The 21,932-nt window shown below is 44.6% G+C and overlaps 1 protein-coding gene across 2 annotated transcripts in view; it reads left to right on the top strand.

Moving 5' to 3' along the window:
- The first annotated feature begins 15,146 nt into the window (after positions 1-15,146).
- Positions 15,147-21,932, top strand: part of CD40 (CD40 molecule) — a 170,341-nt gene continuing 163,555 nt past the window's right edge. The window contains exons 1-2 of one of the 2 annotated variants that reach the window (XM_077459246.1): positions 15,147-15,280; positions 15,384-15,541. In XM_077459246.1, the coding sequence (XP_077315372.1) occupies positions 15,476-15,541 (66 nt within the window). In that variant the 5' untranslated portion in view covers positions 15,147-15,280; positions 15,384-15,475. Of the gene's footprint in view, positions 15,294-15,383; positions 15,542-21,932 lie in introns of both variants that reach the window. The other variant, XM_077459247.1, reaches the window with a different exon arrangement.

Below are 21,932 nucleotides of genomic sequence, written 5' to 3' on the forward strand. Positions count from 1 at the left end.
CATTACAGTCTCTAAATAAAACATATGCCCAAATATATGGTTGAATAAAAACACCTCTGTGATCCACAAATTGAGTGGGGTGAGCCACCATCATATGGAAAGGCGTTTACCAGAAGGCAAGCCCAAAACAGCATTTGGCTATAACCCAGCCACGGCCTCTGACATCTGAATGGAAGACCCAGGGGATGCCTCTCACAGATAATACAGGATGCTAGGCTCTTTCCATAGAACATGCGGTCCGTGAATTCATACAGCATATAGAAAGGAAGGGGACCATAGCATAATTCCGTAATGCAGGACGATATATTAAAAAATATTGGTACTTACAAACATCGGTAGATTAAAAACATGTAAAAGATGTCGGCTGGCACATTTAGGAGCCCTTTCCCCTTCAAATGGACGTGGTGACGTCACTGCATGGGCGTGATGTCACCGGATTCACATTGTTAATATTTTCATGTTAGCCCCGAGCAGCCCCAAGCATCAAGGAGCCAATTAGCAGCAGCCCCAGCAGCAGCAAAGGAACATGGGACATGAAGTCTAATCACCAGATGACCCCATTTGCTTAAAGGGGACATAACTACAAACCCCAGGCTGCTCTGCTACAGAGGGGCTGAGGAAGCACTCCATTTTGAAAAGCTGAGGAAAGTTATCCACGAGGCAGAGAGGGAGACAGAGGTGACCTGAGGGACTGCTGTTACCCACAGAGGTGACCACCCTGCCATAGTTCAAGAGGTCGGTGTGCTAATCCTGACACAGATCCAGGAGTCGGACGGTGACGGACAACCCATTCCGAGAGGGGCCCGGGGGCATCTCCAGGTGTTCCTGAGGGGGTGGGCCATTCCAATTACAAGGTGGCCAGTCTGGCCTTTTGAAGAACCTGTCGCTTGATCCTTTGGTCGCAGGACTAGTGAGCTGGCAACTTGCCCACTTTTATAGACACTGTATGCAGGCAATATTGCCTTACCAGTGACCACATTTTTAGACACATTTCCACTTTGCCGTGCCAGGATACTTTCAAGTAAACTTTGTTTATTCTGCTCAACAGGACACCAAGTGCACCAACACCAAGCTTGTCGAAGATCCTGGACCATCTCCATTGTGAAGACCCTTTCTGTTGCTGTATCACTATCAGTAATTTAGTGATTTCAGTGACTACCATCAAAGGGTAACTCTCACATTAATTGTTAAAGTGATCATTTGCATTTGCGGCCTATTGACTCACACATTCATTGCCTGGGTCTGTGATTTCAGGATTTAAGGGAAACAGACTGACCTTTGTTAAGCCAGATCTGTCCCCCTTTATGGCTGAGTGCATAGGCCACTTTAGAGTAATTTAAGTTGTTTGACTGTGCTTTTTTGATGTCTACATTTGGTTTTGCTTTACACCGTTAAAGATCACAGTTTGCTATTCTTGACTACTGAGTTACCAGATCACTGTTTGATTGTGGAAAGTCTCCCAGTAAACAAACTTCCTGTTCACTACATTAGTGTTTGTTTTACTGTGTGTCAGAGAGGCTGGAACAGTTCTTGGAGTTGAGAGGCAGAGTACGGAACCAAACATAATCAAGCGGCTCCTACTGGGTAGCACTACACATGGGGGGTTCATCCGAGATATGTACCGCTACTCTGCAATCAGCTCCCCCAGACAACATCTCTGCAAGCACCAGGATGGACCCTGCTGTTGTGATCCGGTGCTCTGAGGAAGAAGTCGCCCTGTCAGAGGAGTTCCCAGAATGGACACAGTGCTGGGTGCGCTGGGGGAGGTGCACCCCTGTGCGCGCTGGCCTGCGTCCGTTGGTGTGCGCATACGCCGTTTGGCGCCAATTGGCCTATTTGATCTGCAGCTCCTTGTGTCCTTGCTTCTGTTACCCTGTTTGAATGTTTGATCTCCTGACTACCGGGCTTGCCCCTTGGATTACCTTTGGTCTTCCGCCTGCACCTGACCTCGGCCTTTCTTGACTCTGAACCTGCCTGCTCCTCTGTACTTTGCTGCCCGCCTTTTGCCAACCCTGCCTGTGACTCGACCTGCCTGCTCCGCTCCTTCTCTGCATCTGCTGCCTGTGTATCAGCCTGTCAGCCTGCTGTCAAGTGATCATCAAACCACTTGCACCTGGATCCAGAGCCATCTCTTCTGCTATCACCCGCCAGGCTCTCATACCACTCTGCACTCCAGTGCCTCCTGTCTATACTATCAGGGGGCGCAAGCCAGACACTCAAGGGAGACCTTCCTCTGCTATATTAGGCTCATTGGTCAGGTACGTGGAAGACATGCCCGCTCAGGGTCGAGTGGTGATCGAGCTCCCTGGGGTGATATGGACTGAAGAACAAATCAGCCGCAGTGAAGACTTTGTTCCCAGACAAGAAGGTGTGGGTGATTGATGTTAAACCAGACCATGGAACATCTCACACCTACGCGCTGCTAGAGTGGAAGCAAGGAGTCCCAGACCATTTCCAAGGGACCCGTGTACAATTGGCTAACAAGACTTAGCTTTGTCTAATTCAGCCGAAAGAATCAGATACATTCCCAGCCAGTTCCAGCCAAGCCGAGGCAACAAAGGAAAGAACTTACTTCTACGGCAGCCCTGGCCACAGTTGGACCAACGTTTTTTGCTGCTCTGGGAGACTTTGTGTCAAAATGCCAGAAAGAAGCTCCCGCATACTCTGAAAGTGGGTATCGGAAGCTCAGGGCCTTTTCTAGAAGACAACCCATGCCTACAGGAGAGGGCAACTTTGAAGAGTGGATGGACCAGGCCACACAAGCCTTGGATGAATGGGACATCCCCGAGACCCACAAGAAACAAAGAATCACAGAGAGTTTAAGGGGGCCTGCTTCAGAAGCCATTTGCAGTGTTAGGTACCTGGTTCGGAACAAGACCTCTCTTACAGCTCTGGTTCAGGGACCACTGGAATGGAGACAGTGGCCCAGTGAGCACAGCGGGGTAGGAGTGTCTGAGCTGGTAGCAGCGGCTGGTGCTCAGTGAAGAGATGATTCTCCGCAAACTGGAAACTGCAGGGATGGCAGAGTGGATGATGGATCAGCAGTAGTAGTCAGCAGTCACAGAAACAGCAGCGGCAGGACCAGGATGGAGCACAGTACACTTGAAGTGAGCAGATGGATGGCCAGACAGGCTGGGTCACAACAGATAAGGCAATCAGGTATATTCAGCAGGCTAAGCGAGGTCACAGACAGGCAGAGGTTCAGCAACAGAAGATGAGTCCAAAGCAAGGTCAGGCAGGCCGGGTTCAGGGCAGGAGAGGTCAGCGCAAACAAGAGCCGGGTCAGAGAATACGATCAGCAGGCAGGATACAGGGAACTCAGATACAGAGCTACAGTCAAACAGCACTGAGCAAGTGCAGCTGCCTTCCTTAAGTAAGGCCAGTGGTGCAAAACAGCGCTAAAAACACTCACATGTGTGCGCGTGCTGTGCACGCACATGCACCCGCTGTGCATGTGCACGCGCCTGGGGTGTGCACCAGCGCACATACACGCACCAATGCCTGGTTTGCCCAGCAGCGCGCATGCGCATTTGCCCGTTTCGTGCAGGCAAAGCCCTGACACGCAGTTTGAAGCTCAGCGAGCAAGATTGTGTTGCCCAGTACTACCTGAACATTCTTAAGCATGGGTTTGCACAGAGAAGGTTTCTGATCTTATGTATCAGTTGGAGCAAACTTACCAAAAAATTAGGGAGAGAAGCTGTCTGATTACATGAGACGATTGGACAAGATTATGCACCAGATCTTGCTGAAGAAGGGACTAGACCTCCCCGAAAGGTGGATGAAGTCAGTGCACAACAAGTTTTGAGGGGTGCCCAGCCTTTGGACCCCATTACCCTCCTATTGAGAACCCGGCAAGATGGTGGCATCCTGAAGTATCCATATCTGATCCAGGTTGTGCGGGAAGAGGAGGCCATGCTGGAAAACAAAAAGAAGAATCAGAAGCCAGAATCTGTTGTCGGGGTCAGCGCGACCAGTGCAGCTGATGGCGAACATGAAGTCAAGCTTCTTAAGACTCAGGTCTCGCAGCTGATAGAGATGATGGCCCTGTGGACCACCAAGCCTGCTGCTCTACCCAGTGATGAAGTTTCAGAGTCCAAGAAGTCCTCAAGCTCTATAGTTGCTCAGATGGAGAAGCCAGCAAATTAAGGAATCTACTTCAACTGCGGAGGAGCTGGACATTATCGAGGAGTGTGCCCAAGCCCAGTGAAGCTTGAAGCACAGCGCCAAAAGCTGGCAGAAAACTTCAGAGGGCTCTGGTGAAGTTGAGCCTATTGTCTTCTGAACATGCATAACAGCATCAAATAACATCATAAATATTATTTTTTATTTTTCCCATAGTTACATTTTGCGATTACATGCCCTTTGTGAGATGCCTCGCAATCACCCATGAATGATCAGTCCTGGACACAAACTGTGAGTGGTCACAAATAGCTGTGGGAGTTGTCAGCCCCCCCCCCCTTTATTTTCAATAGGGTTTGCCACCTGCAGCTAATCGCAAAAAACCCTGCTGCGTCTCCTGCATTAAACACAAATGGACCTATGTGCAAAGTGTGAATTAAAGCCAGTTAAACTGAAGCATCATGTGCATTTAAAGCCAGTTTTTATAAGCTTTCCCGTCCAAAACTTCAACAGAACACCAGTTATCAGCATATCAGGTTCTACAGAGCATTTAACTGATCATAAACTCCACAGTTTTTAGTAACATTTTTTAAGGTTATGCTGATATTGTAGTAGTACTCAGCTTTTGTCGTCTATTATGCTATTTTGCCTTTCTAAATTCTTACACCATATACTACAAGGATGCTGCTTCCCTGTACTAATTATAGCAGCAAACTGTGCAAGAAAATGATATAAGTGCTGCTGAGTCTCTTCTGCCAGCAAGGATGCCAGCTCATTGCTCTAATTACTGACACACAAGAATTGCAAAGGTTTTGTAGCTGATTAAATGTAGATAAAGCACTATGTCAATTAATTTAACCATAGAGCCTATAAAACTCAGATGTGTCAGTAAATAAAAGGTTCACCAAATTCTGTATTCCAACCTTGGTTAATGCAAAATACCAAAGCCTAATGCCCCGTACACACGTTCCGATTATCGCAAGACAGATCGATCACATTTTGTTGCATACAACTAAGATCGAATACAACAGAGCAAAATGTGTGTACGATTTTTGTCGTACGATTCTGGAAAAATCTTCCGCTGTGCGTAGCTACTTATTTTAAATGATGTCAAATACGTGTGACCCGTTTCCTTCTGGTTTATTTTCGTGTTTCTGAGAATGCGTGTTTTTTGTCGAATGACTTTTATCGGACACATACTGTACTGATTACACGATTGTCGTACGATGGGCTGTCGTCCGACCTAAGTTCTCCTGTTTGTCCCTTCGGATTTGGTTGGATGGACTGTTGTGATCGGCGGTCGAAAGCTGTGAACTAACGATCAGATTATCAAACGATCTGTCTGAAACCGACTTTTGTGGTCCGATAATCGGAATGGGCATAAGTGCCTAAGACTGGCATTTCACAGCACAAGACTCCTGGCACTGAGATCCAGATCCAGTATGAATAGCATAGCTGGTAAGTATGTTACCCTCTACATTAATTTACCCCCCCTCGACAATTAAAGTTTTTTCTGTTTTGGATAGAATTAAGAGAGATTAGAACATCTGTCTGGTTTTATTACTGTTTGTGTCCCTATTATGCCGCGTACACACGATCGGAATTCTGGCCAGAAAAAGACAGATGAGAGCTTTTCATCGGAAAATGCGACAGTGTGTAGGCAAGACAGCTTGATCCGAATTCCATCGGAATTCCGTCGAGAAAACCATCAGAGCTTTTTCCGACGAGAATTTTGATCGTGTGTACACGGCATTAGGGAGATTCACCCTGTCTGTTTGTCCTGGTGGCCATTATCACCAATAGTGAAAGGAAAAAAAAAAATCCAACAATTCGGAATGTCACCAGCACAGGAATAGAGGGGAAATCTTCCATGGAGGTCTCTAGTTTTGGTGACCTTGGTGACAATGAGTAATTCCCCAATTTTGGAGGGAATTCTTCTCAATTCCTGTTTTGGCTATGGGAGAAGAAGTGAAGGGAAATCTCCCTAATGGGTTGCAGGTAGCGAAATAAAAATCAGACAGGGATTAAAACCCTCCCTTAGGCCGGCCTTCAATGGGTCAAATTCCAAAATAATTTTCTTTTAGAAAATTATAAATAAGAAATTTCTTTTGAATTTCGCACCACTAGTGGGCTGCAGCAAAGACCGATTTTCGCGTGGCCATTGAATTTGAGTGATTGATTGGGCATGTTGGAAATTTTTTTAAAAACTAACAAATTTCTGATAAATGATGGCAGAGAAATAAAATCGAAAAAGAAATGTGGATTGAGCTGTGACCTGGAAAGAAAAGAAGATTCCCGGCCACAAAAAGATCTTTTCTGTAGCAACATGAGGTGAAATTGAAGGCTTGGTTGGTCGAATTTTCAAAATCAATAGTGGCAGCAAAATGCATGAAAGTTCTGATTTATGAAAAAAATTTGTTCGGAATTCGACGCATTACTCTATCCAAAATGAGAAAAAGTTGTCTTTAGTTCTACTTGAATTGTCCAATAAAATGAACCCTCAGCACTGAACTCCTCCAACCCTAACAATCTAAAACAAGCCCTGAGCATTTAACCTCCTTCCCAACTCTCAACTCCTTCTAACCACTAAATTGAGCCTGATTGTTCATGAAGTGATAACTGCCAGGCGGCTGCTGGAATTATACAGGTTTTCCTTACTAGCCTTGGTACCAGCTCCAGAAGCATACTGACAAAATTCAGGCTCAGTCTAAGGGTGTTTTTTTAATCTTTATTGTAGATTTTTTATAATTAGGTAGGAAGGAGAGATGAGGGTACAGGATACTCAAAAGCATACAAAAGTATTAGAGGACAGATTCTCAAAGTCCTGTCTCAGATTTAGACTTTGGAGGGTACTTCTAGTATTGGACCCCACAGTCGTGTCCTCAAAAAACAAAATGATGCTGATAGTGAAGGGGACTGCCAGCCAATCTGAGCCCCTATGTGAGCAGCCTCAAACATTTCCATACCTGGAGCTGTAGGCGTAAGGTCATACTCACAATGCCCAGGGGCAGCCTTCAACCAGCTCCCCTAAACACTGTTCAGTGAAAGGGTTCCCTTTAAAGAGGAAGTAAACCACCTTCTGGGTATCGCTGCTGCGGCCACTCACAGCACCGGAGCAGCAATGACGTCACTCCCGCGCATGTGCACGGGAGCCGCCACTAACGGCATATTGCCGTTAGCAGCGGCATGCTCAGTGCGCCTGCGCGCCTCTGTCTACAGCGCATGCGCCGCAGACAACGGTGCCTTTCTTTTTGCAAATATCTCCTAAACCGTGTAGGTTTAGGAGATATTTCATGGACCTACAGGTCCATGAAATGAGTTGACTTTAGTAAAACTTTAGTTTGCTGGGAGACACTCCTTGTAGAAACTGTGGTTTCTAGGCTTACCTGTAGGTCAAAGTGGTCTGTAAGGGTTTACAACCACTTTAAAGCCCAGTTTCTACAGGTAGTGTCTCCTAGCAAACTAAAGTGTTACTAAAGTCAACTCTTCCTCACGCTGACAGCGTGAGGAAAAAAAAATACAAATTTCCGAGCTTCTGTTTACATCACGTGATCAGCTGTCATTGGCCGACAGCTGATTACGTGGTAAGGGACAGAGATTGACCCCTTACTCGGATCTGTGATCAGCCGAGTCTCATAGACTTGGTGATCACCGAGTGTGCCGCGCGCGACCAGCTTGCTCGGGAGGACGCCCTCCTGGCAATTAAGGCCCACAATGCAGATGTCTTTCGGCTATAGTGTGAGCGGCAAGTAGTTAATATCACTTTAAGGCAGCTCTCCTCAGCCCCCCTAATACTTACCTGAGCCCCATCTTGATCCAGCAATGTTGCATGAAAGACTTGGCTGTACTGGGCTCTCCCTTCTGATTGGCTGGGAAAGCAACAGGGCGCCATTGACCCCTGCTGCTGTCAATCAAACTTAGCCGCCTGACAAGTCGCGTCCCGCTCTGTGCAATGGAACCGTTCTAATCGGAGCGATTCAAGTCGTTCCTGTACGACTTTTGGGGCGACTTGAGGCAACCTGCATTGACTTCTATACAGAAGTCATTTTGCAAGTCGCCGCAGTGGTCGCGTCCAGGTCGCCTGAGGCAGTCGCGCTGCCTCAATGTGAACTGGACCTTAGTATCCCTTTAAGTCCCGCTTCCTTCAGGCCCTCAGCCATAGCACTTGCCAAGGCCCAACAGTAGTAGTTTCTCTGATTACACACACATGCTTCCTCCTGGGGGGGATTGGGGGCCAGAAGAGAGCCCTCTGATCAGTCGCTCCCATTTATCTTCTCCCCAGCCACACCTTTTGGGCAAGTCCCCCAGGAATGGGCTAGGTTCAGACAAATATTCACGATCAACTGACTGGCCCTCTTAGCCCTTGTACACACGGTCGGACATTCCGACAACCGAATCCGTCGGATTTTGTCTGATGGATTTTGCCTGAAACTGTTGCATACACACAGTCGGACAAAGTTGTCGGAAAATCCGATCGTACTTAACGTGATGCCGTTATTTCGTTAGGACGGGACTACGCTCAGGCTAGTAGCCAATAGCTTTGGTCTAGGAATTTTATCTGAGCATGCTTGGCACTTTGTCCGATCGGAATTCTCTACACATGATCGGACAAAGTCCGATCGGATCATGTTGTCGGAAAATTTTATAGCCCAGCTGGAAAACTTGGTCCGTCGGATACTCCGACGGAAACAGTCTGATGGAGCCCACACACAGTCGGATTATCCGACAACACGGTCCTATCGGACATTGCCCATCGGAATGTCCGACCATGTGTACAAGGGCTTACAGTATTTCAAGAACATTATTTCAGAGGAAACATCCTGGCATCTGACACTGAGCTGTGCATGCGTGGCTTTTCACTGTAAAATCAATAAAACAAATTCTAGCTGGCAGGGGATAAGATTCTATGGCAGAAGCAATAGTCATATAGACTCTTTTCTACGATAAAAACCTATTTACTAGAATTTTTTTAAAACACTAATGGCGCGTACACACGATCGGAAATTCGGCCAGCAAAAGACCGATGAGAGCTTTCGGTCGGAAAATGCGATCGTGTGTATGCTCCATCGGACTTTTGCTGGCCGAATTTCGGGCAGCAAAAGATTGCGAGCATGTTCTAAATTTCTCGGTCAGAAAAAGTTCCTATCCGAAAATGCGTTTGTGTGCATGCAATTTCGCAAAAACTCAAGCCTGCTCAGGTTCAACTACGAGATGTAAGCTATTGGCTACTGGCTTTTGAACTTCCTTTTTCTAGTCCCATCGTACATGTTGTACATCACCGCGTTCTTGATGGTCGGAATTTGGTATGACCGTGGGTATACAAGACAGCTTGAGCAAAATCCCGTTGGAATTCCATCAGAGCTTTTTCCAACCAAAATTCCGTTCGTGTATGCGGCATAAGGGCTGGATCACTGGTTTGCATTGCCATGTAATAATGCAGATGCTGGGGGTTATTTACTAAAACTGCAGAGTGAAAAATCTGGTGATATAGAAACTAATCATTTTCCAGGTTTTATTGCCAAAGCTTAATTGAGCAAGCTGAAGTTAGAAACTGGTGCAGCTGTGCATAGTAGCCAATCAGCTTCTGAGTGCTCCAGTTATAGTAAATTAACCCCTAAGGCCCCATACACACTATTAGAATTTCTGCAGATTTTTGTCTTCAGATTTACAAAAAACATATAATATGAGTCAAGAGCGTTGCTAGGTCTGTAAAAGATCTGCACCATAGCAGCGGTCACCAACCATTTTGCAGGCCTGAAGGGGGGGGGGGGGGGGCACACGTGGTAAGCAATTTTTCGCGGGCAAAGGCTGGTGTTGGCTTTTCAATCATGGCACCATGGTTGATATGGTGTCAGGGTGATCGAAGCGCATTGTTTCTATTGTTATGTTCTAATATATAATGAAGTGGTTCAACTCAGCATAATGCAGAATCAGTGGGAGCCCTGGGCGTGTCACTTGCTACATCTTCTGCCACCAGATGCTGTATGTCACTTGCCACCATCGCCTGTCACCAGATGCAGCTTTTTAATTTGCTACCGTCACCTGCCACTAGATCTGGATTGTCACTTGCTATGACGCCTGCCACCATATGTGGATTGTCACTTGCTATGATGCCTGCCACCATATGTGGATTGTCACTTGCCACCATACCTGCCACCATTTGCATATTGTCACTTGCCAGGTCCCTTGTCACATCACCTGCCACAATTTGCAGATTGTCACTTGTCACATCACTTGCCACCATTTGCAGATTGTCATTTGACACATCACCTGCCACAATTTGCAGATTGTTACTTGCCATGTCACCTGCCACCTAAAGCGGATTTTCACTTACCACGTCACCTGCCACTAGATGTGGGTTGTCATTTGCCAACTGATGTGGATTGTCGGTTGCCAAGTCAGCCAGTGCCACCAAATGTGCATTGTCGCTGCATTAGTGGCAGGCTGGCAGCACTGGCCCATTTAGTGAGGGCAGGAGAGTGGAGATGAGGGGCGGGCAGCGAGAGATGATGTCATCTCTCTGCTCCCTGCCGCACCTCTGACACTGAAGAGGCCCGCCTGTGAGGGCAGAAGAGCGCTGATGGGTGGCGGCAGTGAGAGTATGTCATCTCTCTGTTCCCCACCGCACATCGCTCCCACATTGAAGTGGCCCAGCTGTGACGGCAGAGGAGTGGTGACGAGGAGCGGGCAGAGAGAGATGATGTCATCTCTCTGCTCCCTGTTGCACCTCCGACACTGAAGAGGCCCGCACTGTGAGGGTGGAAGAGTGCTGATGGGTGGCGGCAGTCATCTCTCTGCTCCCCGCCGCACATCGCTCCCACATTGAAGTGGCCCGGCTGTGAGGGTGGAAGAGTGGTGACAGGGAGCGGACGGAGAGAGATGATGTCATCTCTGCCCGTCCGCCCGCTCGGCTCTCTCCTCCACCTCTAATGCAGCAAGCTGCGACCCGCTGGTTAGGTAGGGGCCCTGCGGCAAGAGATTCATGGCTATGGGCTCTATGTCTGTTAATGCAGCGTGCAAGAACTTCACAGAGTGAACGGACCCTAAATGAAGTTCTGCTAGCTATTTCTAAGATTGTCCCAGCAACAAAAGATCCAGTATCTATTTCAGGACAGTTCCCCTTAAAGTGGTAATAAACCCAAAATCAAAAACTGGAAATATTGCACATCTTAAATCTGGTGGCTGCATTTGTTTTCTTTTTTTTTAAGCATTGTCACCTGGTGATCCTGTCAGTAACACACTTCTTGTGTTAAGGCCCATTCACACGATCGGACTTTTTGACAACAAACATGCAAATTGGCTGTTTTGGAGCAACATCTGACCGTGTGTACGCTCCATTGGACAAACTTTTTTGGTTTTCATCTGACTTTTGTTGGCTGTGCGAACGGACAAACTTTCTGGCAACAAAAGTCCAATTGAGCAAAGTCTGATCGCGTGTACAGAAAACCATAGGACTTTTGTACAAAGTACAAACACACATGCTGAGAACCAATGCAAAAAGTCAGACAACAATACAGAAGTTGACCAAAGGTGGCGGTAAAGAGCAGAAAGTTGGCTGAAAAAGTCCTGCTGTGTGTATGCAATACAAGTTCACGGCTGACGCCCTTTGTACAAAAATCCACGGGAAAGTTTGTACAAAGTCCTATCGTGTGTATGAGGCTTTAGATTTACTTAGCCCCTGTCCACACGGTCGGAGATTTCGACAACCAAATCCGTCTGATTTTGTCCGTCGGATCTTGTCCGAAACTGTTGCATACACACGGTCGGACTAAGTTGTCGAAAAATCCGATCATTCAGAACGTGATGACGTAATTTCGTTACGATGGGACTACATTCAGGCTAGTAGCCAATAGCTTTGATGTAGGAATTTGATCTGAGCATGCGTGGCACTTGGTCCGATCAAAATTCTCTACACATGATCGGAGTTTGTCCAATCGAACCAGTTGGTCGGGAAATATTCAGACGGAATCAGTCCGATGCATACCACACACAGTCGGATTATCCGACAACGCGGTCTGATAGGACACATTCCGACGGATTTTCCAAACGTGTGTACAAGGGCTAACAGATTTCAATGGACTAACAAATTAAAGCTGAACTGAGCTGAGCTTCCAACGCATTTTCAGCAGTTACAACAAGAGTAGGCTGCATTCACACCTGAGCGTAGCGTCTTTGAGCATTTTTCCTGCATGTTTTTTGTGTGATTTTTGGTCCATTTTTGTGTGTGATTTGTACATTTTTATACAGCAGTTTTGAGCTTTGCCATTTTTATATTTGCCAATAGAGAAAACTATCATCACTTAATGCTAGGTTTTTCAACTTTTTTAGCTGTCCTATCAGCTTTTATTTATTTTTTAATTATTATTATTAATTTATTATTTTTTTTGTTTTGTTAGGGTAAAGGGTTAGAGTTAATAAATATATAAATAGTGGTGCCAAATGTGTAAAATAAATAGTGAACTATATATTATTGTAAAATGGAAAAGCCTCTAAATAGCACCTAATACTGCTGTGGCAGTGGAAATGTGTGTATTCTCTCTGTGTTAGACCCCCTGCAAAAAAACAAAACCAAAAAAGACACAATCTGTATAGTCTTAACCAACCCCATTAAATTCCAAATAGATAAATTCATACAGTTACACAAACAAAAATATATGAACATAGAAAAAATTATTTATAATTAAAAAAAGATTCCTGTATTAGTCCATTAATATAGAGAGTTTTAGCTCTCTAAAATGATCGGCAAACTGCAGAAAGTTTTTACTGCAGAGGGTCAAACACATTTGGGGGTTGAAAGACCACACAAGCCACCAGGATTTTTCACCTGACATTAACAGGCACCATCGCCTCTCATCATTTTGGGTAATGCCAAGGGCTTTAGATGCAGAGGGTGTAACACACTTTAAAGAGGAAGTAAACCCTGATGAGTTTACTTCCTCTTTCATTCCCGGCAAAGGCAAAGCATAATAGTAGTCCATTATGTGTCACTTACCTAACACAGGAGCCAGCGATGTCACCGCTGTCCCCTGTAGTTCCGAGCGTCCGTCTTCTCGGTGGGTCTCGCAGCTCCGCCGCTGTCATTCGGCGAAGCCACGATGACGTCACTCCCGCGCATGCACACGGGAGCCGAGAAGCGAGGCATTGCGCGGCATCTTCGTTATCGAGGATGCCACGCTCAGTGCGCCTGCGCGCCGCTGTCTACGGCACATGCGCCGTAGACAGCGGTGCCCGTCTTCAGGCAAATATCTCCTAAACTGTATAGGTTTGGGAGATATTTCTTGGACCTACAGGTAAGCCTTAATCTAGGCTTACCTGTAGGTCAAAGTGTTTTGTAAGGGTTTACAACCACTTTAATGTATAATTTACATTCATTTCATTTTTATTTACTGATTTTAGATTTTCATCACTTTGATCTATATGCTATTTCTGTATAGCAAAACCCCGTCAGGTAACTCTTGTCACAGATATTGGATTTTTTTATTATTCTTTTATTATTAATGTGTGTATCGCTTAGCAAACACCAGACTTTTACTCCACAGAGGTTTAGCGTCATTTCTACACTATTTTATTCATTCCAGTGTGCACAGAGCTGTACTGTTTTTCACATTCTGCCTTAAGGCTCCATGCACAGTGGAGCTCATAAACGGACATTTTTTTGGAGTTTGAGTGTTTTTTTTTTTTAACAAACCTGACTCACCAGCGTTTTTTTGATCCAAGAAAAAATAAAATAAAAATCAATAATAAAAAAAAAACGCTAAAAAACACTAATAAACGCTACTGCAAAAATGTTAACATTTTTTGAAAAACTGGCTTCATGCACACTGGAGCTCATAAACGGCCGTTTTTTTGGAGTTTGGGCATTTTTTTTAACAGCCCATAAACTCCCCTATCCTATCCTATGTCTATCCTATGTGTCCATGCACATATGGACGTTTTTAACTTTTATCAGCAGTGGAGTTTATGGGCTGTTTTCTGAACGCCATAAAATCGCATTCAGAAGTTGTTTTTCTGACCACAAAAAAACCCAAAACGCTGATAAACGTCGATAAATGCTCAAAAAATGTGGCTCACTAGCGTTTTTGATCCATGAAAAAAAAAAAAATATATAAAAAAAATAAATAAAAATTAAAAACTAATAAACGCTATTGCAAAAACGTCAAAAACTTTGAAAGACTGGCTCCATACACACTGAAGCTCATAAACGGAAGTTTTTTTGTGAGTTTGAGTGTTTTTTTTTTTAACAGCCCATAAACTCCCCTCTATGTTATCCTATGTATCCATGCACACATGGACGTTTTTTAGCTTTTATCAACAGTGGAGTTTATGTGCTGTTCTCTGAACGCCATAAAATCGCGCTCAAAATGGCATTTTTTCTGACCACAAAAAATTCTAAAAAACCCCCAACGCAGATAACACGAATAAACGCACGTTAATTAGCATTCGGCATTCTATTTTTTTAATGCATTGTGGGACGTTTGGGAATGCACTGTGGGATTTTTGTAGTGCCTTCTGTATATTTTTATTAAAAACGCCCATAAACGCAAAAAAAAAGTGCATAAACGCTAGTACTAAACGCTGTTAAAATTGCGTTTTTCAACCAGCGTTTTCTGCCAGCAAAAGCTTTTTTGAGCTCCAATGTGCATGGAGCCTCACTGCGAATCTACTGACGTTTTTTTTTAATGCTATTTTAACGTCCAGTGTGCGTGGAGCGTAAAAGTCCCAATTGGGACATTTTCGACAATTTTAGCAGTTAAAATAGGCTGTGAGGATGCGGCATAATGCCTCCTGTCAATGTCGACAAAGTTTATGTAAACGTGTCTTAACAGGCAGGATTGTTAGGTGAAAATAAAGTAAAAAAAAAAAATCAATAATAAGCAGTCATCACATCTAATCTTGCTAAGCTTCAATATTTAACATTTTTGCTTTTGGAATTAATACCCCTTTAAAAAAAATAATTAATACATAGGCATGGTTACAATAATCTGCTTTCTTTTCTCTTTCTTCTAAATGGATCATGGGACATCTGTGTGAGCTTCTCTAACGGAAATCCCCTTTGCTGGCTTCCCTGTGGTTCCCTACTTTCACTTTCGGGAATTGGGGCGGGTCCTTATAAGCAGGAGCTTTGGTGATACAATAACCACGCTGACAGCTTTCATTCCAGGTCTGTGCTATAGGTAATCTCTTGTGTTTTCTTAGCCGATAAAGTACAATAGCTGCTTGTATATATACTAATGAACCGATCCCTCTTCTGTGTATTGCTGCAGTCTTCCATTCCTGTAACCAGACCCTTTAACTCCTTGTGAGTCTGGGATTATACTGTCGTAGGAGCTCCTGGGTCTTCTGTCTTCATACCTCCATGGGACCCCGTGTCACAATGTCTTGGTGGGTGTTACTGCTTGTCCTATGTAGTCGTTACTACCAGGTGAGACACGCCAATAATGCCTTATTGTCATTTCTGTCATTATTTTATTGTGAAAAGTTAAGAACTGCAAACCTGTTCTTTAAGACAGTAAAGTGTGTATATTGTGCTGATTGTTTCTATAAAGGGTTAATTCTTATGTTTCTTCCTCATTTCTGAATGGGGTAGTTTCCAGACACCTGCAATAGATTTCTAAAGAATTTGCAGAAGTGCAGTGTTGCATGTCATATGATTGTGAGCTACTCGGGTCTAAATGAATAAATTACATGTCATCAGAAGAAGCCGAACGTTTAATTTTTTTTTTTTAAATTGGCACATACATTGAATGCAAAGTGTCCCTTGTGCTGGTGGCTGCTCCCGTGAAGTCTTCACTCCTCTAAACCACCAGTGTTTCTCAACCTTTTTTTCAGTTAAGACACCCTTTAAAATGATGGACAATCTCAAGGCACCTTTTCAAATTATAGACCATCTCAATGCGTTCTTTAAAATGATGGACCATCTCAAGGCGCCCTTTAAAATCATGGACAATCTCAAGGCACCCTTTAGACCCCTTTCACACCACACCGCCCATATTTTTAGCGGAGTTTTACCACCAGATTTGCGGTGCTTTTACCCCCCGCTAGCGGCCAAGAAAGGGTTAAAACCGCCGGCAATACCCTGCAATAGCGGCGTTTTGCCGGTGGTATTACAGCGCTGCCCCATTGATTTCAAGGGGGAGAAGCGGTGGAGGAGCGGTAAACACACCGCTCCTTCACCGCTCCAAAGAAGCTGCTGGCAGGACTTTTCCCTGACGTCCTGCCAGCGCACCGCTGTAGTGTGAAAGCCCTCGGGCTTTCACACTACACACAATGGTGCAGCTTCTTTAGGGGCGGATTGCAGGCGCTATTTCTAACGCTATAGCGTCTGCAAAACGCCCTGGTGTGAAAGGGGTCTTAAAATTATAGACAATTTCAAGGAACCCGTTTAAAATTATAGACAATGTCAAGGCGCCCTTTTAAAATTATGGACAATCTCAAGGCACCCATTCGAATTATAGATAATCTCAAGGCATCCTTTCAAATTATAGACACTCTTAATGCACCCTTTAAAATTATGGACAGTCTCGAGGTACCCCATTCTAAAATGTAAAAAACTATTCTAATTGCTTTACATAATGCAACAACATCCACACGTAGGACACCCAACATTAGAGGTGATTTATTCTTTCAAAGCAAATACACTTTTGCACACTGGTACTGACTAGTATACCAATGTTTCTCTTCTCCATCAATTTCTCTCCATCAGTCAGCTAATGTCACCTCAGTGCTGAGGAAGAGAGGCAGAGGAGGGTCAAACAGAGATGCTGTGGAGGTAAAAGACATCCTCCTTATCAATTGATGATGTCATTGTCTAGAAAGTCCTAATGGTGCATAATGAAAACCCATGGTTTTCTGTAACTAAAAGGCAGGCTTAATCCACCTGCTGGCTTGTATACAAGTTTTGATAAATTTTTAGGCATTTTGCCAAGACATCCTTGAAGAAACCTCAAGGCACCCTGGTTGAAAAAGGCTGCTCTAAACCTTCCCCTCTCCATGCCCCCCACAGAGATAAAGTTCTAGTACAGCAGAGGATAACCGCTTGCCAATCGGCTCACGCCAATATACGTTGGCAGAATGGCACGCCTGCACAAACTAACGTACCTGTACAGTCCATAAAAGCGGGATATCACGCGCACACTGCAGGATTATGCCCGTGGCTCCCGAGGACTCGATGTCCATCGCCAGGCCCGCGATCAGGGTGAGGAGAGGCAGAACGGGGAACTTCCTATGTAAAATGCCATTTCCCCATTCTGCCTAGTGACATGACAGGGATCTACGGCTCCCAGTGATCAGGAGTAGTTATCTCTGTCATGTCCCAGTGATCCCACCCCCCCTTCAGTTAGAACACACCTAGGGAACACAGTTAACCCCTTGATCGACCCTAGTGTTAACCCTTTCCCTGCCAGTGTCATTTTTACATTGATCCGTGCATTTTTATAGCATGGATCAATGTAATAATATCACTGGTCCCCAAAAAATGTCATTTGGGGTCCGATTTGTCTGCCACAATGTCGCAGTCCCGCTAAAGATTGCAGATCGCCACCATTACCAGTAAAAAAAAAGAAAAGTCCCTAAATTGATCCCTTAGTTTGTAGACGCTATAACTTTTTATCCAAACCGATCAATATATACCTTTTGAGATTTTTTTTTTTTTAACAAAAATATGTAGAAGAATATATATCAACCTAAACTGATGAATACATTTATTTATTTTTGGATATGTATCATAGCAGAAAGTAAACACATTTTTTATTTTTTTTGCCAAAATTGTGGCTCTTTTTTTGTTTATATCGCAAAAAATAAAAACCGCAGGGGTGATCAGATACCACCAAAAGAAAGCTCTATTTGTGGAAAAAAAAGACATTGATTTTGTTTAGGTACAGCGGTGCACAACCGCACAATTGTCAGTTAAAGCGACGCAGTGCCATATTGCAAAAAATGCTGTGGTCATTAAGGGGGTAAAACCTTCCGGGGGCTGAAGTGGTTAAAGAATATGTAAACATTTCATATTCCTGATATGTACCTGCTGTACCATGTACTTGTTTGAAAAAGTATCCTGGTCTCTTTGTAATGCTGCCTTGTGTGAAATCTCTTGCGTTGCTGTCAGTCTCTCTGTTTTCCTATTGAAACTGACCACACTAGGCAGGAGAGCCATACACGATCAGTTCTCTAGCTGTGCTGGAAACTCGGCCTGCTCTCCTCAAATAATCAGACTTGGCCTGCCGCCACCTAGAAGATGAAGCGTGTACATTGTGCTGGTGTGCATGGACGGGACAAGGGGTGAGCAGGAGGGGCAGCTGCCCTGGGCACTGCAGTATCATTTAAGGTTGGGGGGCACCACAAGGAGATTGGTTGGAGGGAATTTGTGTTGGGAGGGGCAATTAGGGGGCAGGGGTGGCAGGGGGTAAGAATTGTTGTAGGAGGGGAAATTTCAGGAGGTGTGTTAGGAGTGGTGATTTGGGGGGAGTCGTGTTGAAAGGGGGGATGGAGGAAGAGGTTTTGTGCTAGGAGGGGGGATTTGTGCTAGAAACTGTAATATGGTGTGTGTGGGGGGGGGGATTTGTGCTAAAAGTGGACTTTTTTTGAGCTGGGGGATTTATGCTAGTAGAGATGATTTAGGAGTATTTGTACTAGGAGGAGAAAATTGGAGGGGGAGGGGATTTGTGATAAAGGGCGGGATTTGGAGTGGGGTGGAGAGGATTTGTGCTCGGAGGGGAAATTTGAGGGGTAAAGAATTTGTGCTAGGAGGGGAAAGTTTTTTGCGGGGGGGGGGGGATTTCTGCTGGGGGCATATGAGGAGAGAGAGGATTTGAGCTGGAGGGGATGGGGGGGGGGGCAAAGATTTGTGCCAGGAGGCGGAATTTCAGCAGGGGCAGCTTGGTACTGGGAGGAAGGGTTGATTTATGCTTAGGGGACAAGTATGCAGTTTAGGGAGCGATTGTCTCAGGGGGAGGGGGATTTTTGCTGACACATAATGCTCATACATCTTGGTGGGGGGGTGCAATTTGGCATTTTCACCCTGGGTTTTAGATAACCTTGTCCCGGCACTGCTGGTGTGTAATCTTATGTGATTTGGGGTAATTGTGGTCAGTCCTCATTGCTGAATGTAGTCATTTTCAGGCACCTGCTATAGATTTAGAAAGAATTTGCAGGCGTGCACTGTTGTCATGTCAATGGGAGCATTACAAAGTAAGCTAATTGGGTCTAAAAATGAATGCAATTCACGTCCAGGGAAGATGTTATTCTGAGTAATGCAGGTCCAGCTTAAGGCTGCATTCACACCAGAGTGTATCGTTTTCAGGCAGAAAGTCACTTGATTTTTGCGGCATTTTTTTGCCACGATTTTCCTGCAATTTTTTGAAGCAATTTTGTACAGGTCAAAAAGTTACCAATGTAAGAAGCAGAAAACACCTGTAAACTGACAAAAAAGAAGCTCCTTTTTTGAGCGATGGGTGTTTTACTTCAGGTGACAGAACGCTCAGATGTGAACAGGGGCTATTGAAATGAATGTCTTGTTGGGCGTTTTTAGAGCTGAGGCTTACAGCAGAAAAACACCCAAAAACGCCTAGGTGTGAACAGAGCCTAATGCCGTGTACACACGACCGGACTTTGCGGCAGACTAGGTCCGATGGTCTTCCCGACTAACTTTTTTCAGCAGAGTTCTGACGGACTTTCCGAATGAACGGACTTGCCCACACACTATCACACCAAAGTCCAACGGATTTGAACGTGGTGACTTACGACCGGACTAGAATAAGGAAGTTCATAGCCAGTAGCAAATAGCTGCCCTAGCGTCAGTCTTCGTCCCTCGGACTAGCATCCAGACGAATGGATTTTTTCGACAGGACTCAAGTCTGTCGGAAAGATTTGAAACATGTTCTAAATCTAAAGTCTGTCTGACTTTTCGACAGCAAACGTCCGATAAAGCCCACACACGGTCAAATTGTCCGGTGGATTCGTTCCGCCGGATCTTTGCTGTCAAAAAGTCCAGTCGTGTGTACACGGCATTAGGGTTAAGCACAGTAGACCTGTACCTTTAAGCAGCAGAAGCAAAGAGGCAACTTTTTAGTTACAGGCCACATATTTCCCCATAAACAGTAGAAATATAATTTCTTATAAAAGGTTTGTTTTAAAGCAGGGTTCCCCAAAGTGGTGAATATTGAACCCCAAAAGTCAATGGGACTATCCAAGGGGCAATCAAATGTGGGTCAATAGGTGGTCAATAAATAAAAGAAGGTGGATTGAGTTCAATTAATATTTTGAGGTCTCCGGAGAGCTCCATGATAGTCACTAGTCTCATTAATGATATCAACATTTTCAGTTAATAAGGAATGTTAAATTCTATATTTTTCATATTTCAAACATGACCAATTTTTTATGAAGTCTTAAATAACAGTGGTCATCAACCCTGACCTCAGGGCCCACTAACAGGCCAAGTTTGCAAGATAACTGAAATACATGACCGGTGATAGCATTTGCTGCTTAGTGATTGCAGTATTCTAGTCTGCATCTAACCAAGGTAATACATAAAACCTGGCCTGTTAGTGGGCCCTGAGGACAGGGTTGATGACCACTGTTATACAAGGCTTATTTTAAAGCAGGGTTCCCCATAGTGTTCATTGTTGACTCCAAGGGTCAATGGCAGTATCCAAGGGGCAAAATGTAGGTCATTAGGTAGTCAATTAATGATGGAAGGTTGGTTGAGATCAGTTGTGCTGTAAAATGTTTAGGTCTCTGAAGAGCTCCACAATAGTCCCTAGACCCATTAATGATATCAACAGTTTCAGAATGTGAAAGGACTGTTAAATCTTATATTTTTAATAATATTTTTATTATTACTAGTGGTACTATTATTTTAAGTAGTATTCATTTATTTTCATATAATAAATGTTTGGGGTTGATGAGCAATCTGAATCCTAGAAAAGGAGCCGAAGTAAAAGATTTAGGGAACCTTGTTTAAAGTTTATCTAAAGGCAAAACTTTTTTTTTTCTTTTGGATAGAGAGGGAAAGAGTAATGCGGTGTACACACGACTGGACTAGGTCTGAAGGGATTAGACCGTTAGACAATCCGATCGTGTGTGGGCTAGTCCGATCGTTTTTCAAAAAACAAATCCGATGGACCTAGAAATAAAACATGTTTCAAATCTATCCGACGGACTCAATTCAGACGGACTAAAATCGGGAAAACCGTTCATCTGTATGCTAGTCCGACGGACCAAATACGACGCAAGGGAAGCTATTGGCTACTGGCTATTGAACTTCCTTGTTTAGTCCCGTTTATGTCATCACGTTCAAAACGAACTGACTTGGCCCCACACAAACAGACTAAGTCCGTTCATTCGGAAAATCCGTCAGAACTCCACCGAAAGTCCATCGGAAAGCCCGTCGGACCTACTCTGCCGGAAAGTCCGGTCGTGTGTACGCGGCATAAATCTGTCCATACACAGAGTGAATTTCAGACAGTTCTTCTGGCCCCATTGGCTCCCGCTGCTGTCAACCAAAATCAGTTAGCCAATCAGGAGAGAGAGAGGGGGCGGGGCCGAACCGTGACTCTGTCTGAATGGAGAAATGGCTGCCCTCATAGCAAGCTGCTTGCTGTGGGGGAACTCAACAGGAGGGAGGGGCCAAGAGAGCCAACGAGGGACCCAAGAAGAGGAGGATCTGGGCTGTTCTGTGCAAAACCACTGCTCAGAGCAGGTAAGTATAACATGTTTGTTATTTTTAAAGAAAAAAAAAAGAGACTTTAGTATCACTTTAAGGTTTATATACTGTGTCAGTGCCACTTTGTTAGTAGGATTAAAGATCATATAGGGTT

The sequence above is a fragment of the Lithobates pipiens genome, unplaced genomic scaffold, assembly GCF_037356315.1.
Source record: "Lithobates pipiens isolate NorthernLeopardFrog02 unplaced genomic scaffold, aLitPip1_a1.2 Scaffold_28, whole genome shotgun sequence".
In the NCBI taxonomy this organism is placed as follows: Eukaryota; Metazoa; Chordata; class Amphibia; order Anura; family Ranidae; genus Lithobates; species Lithobates pipiens.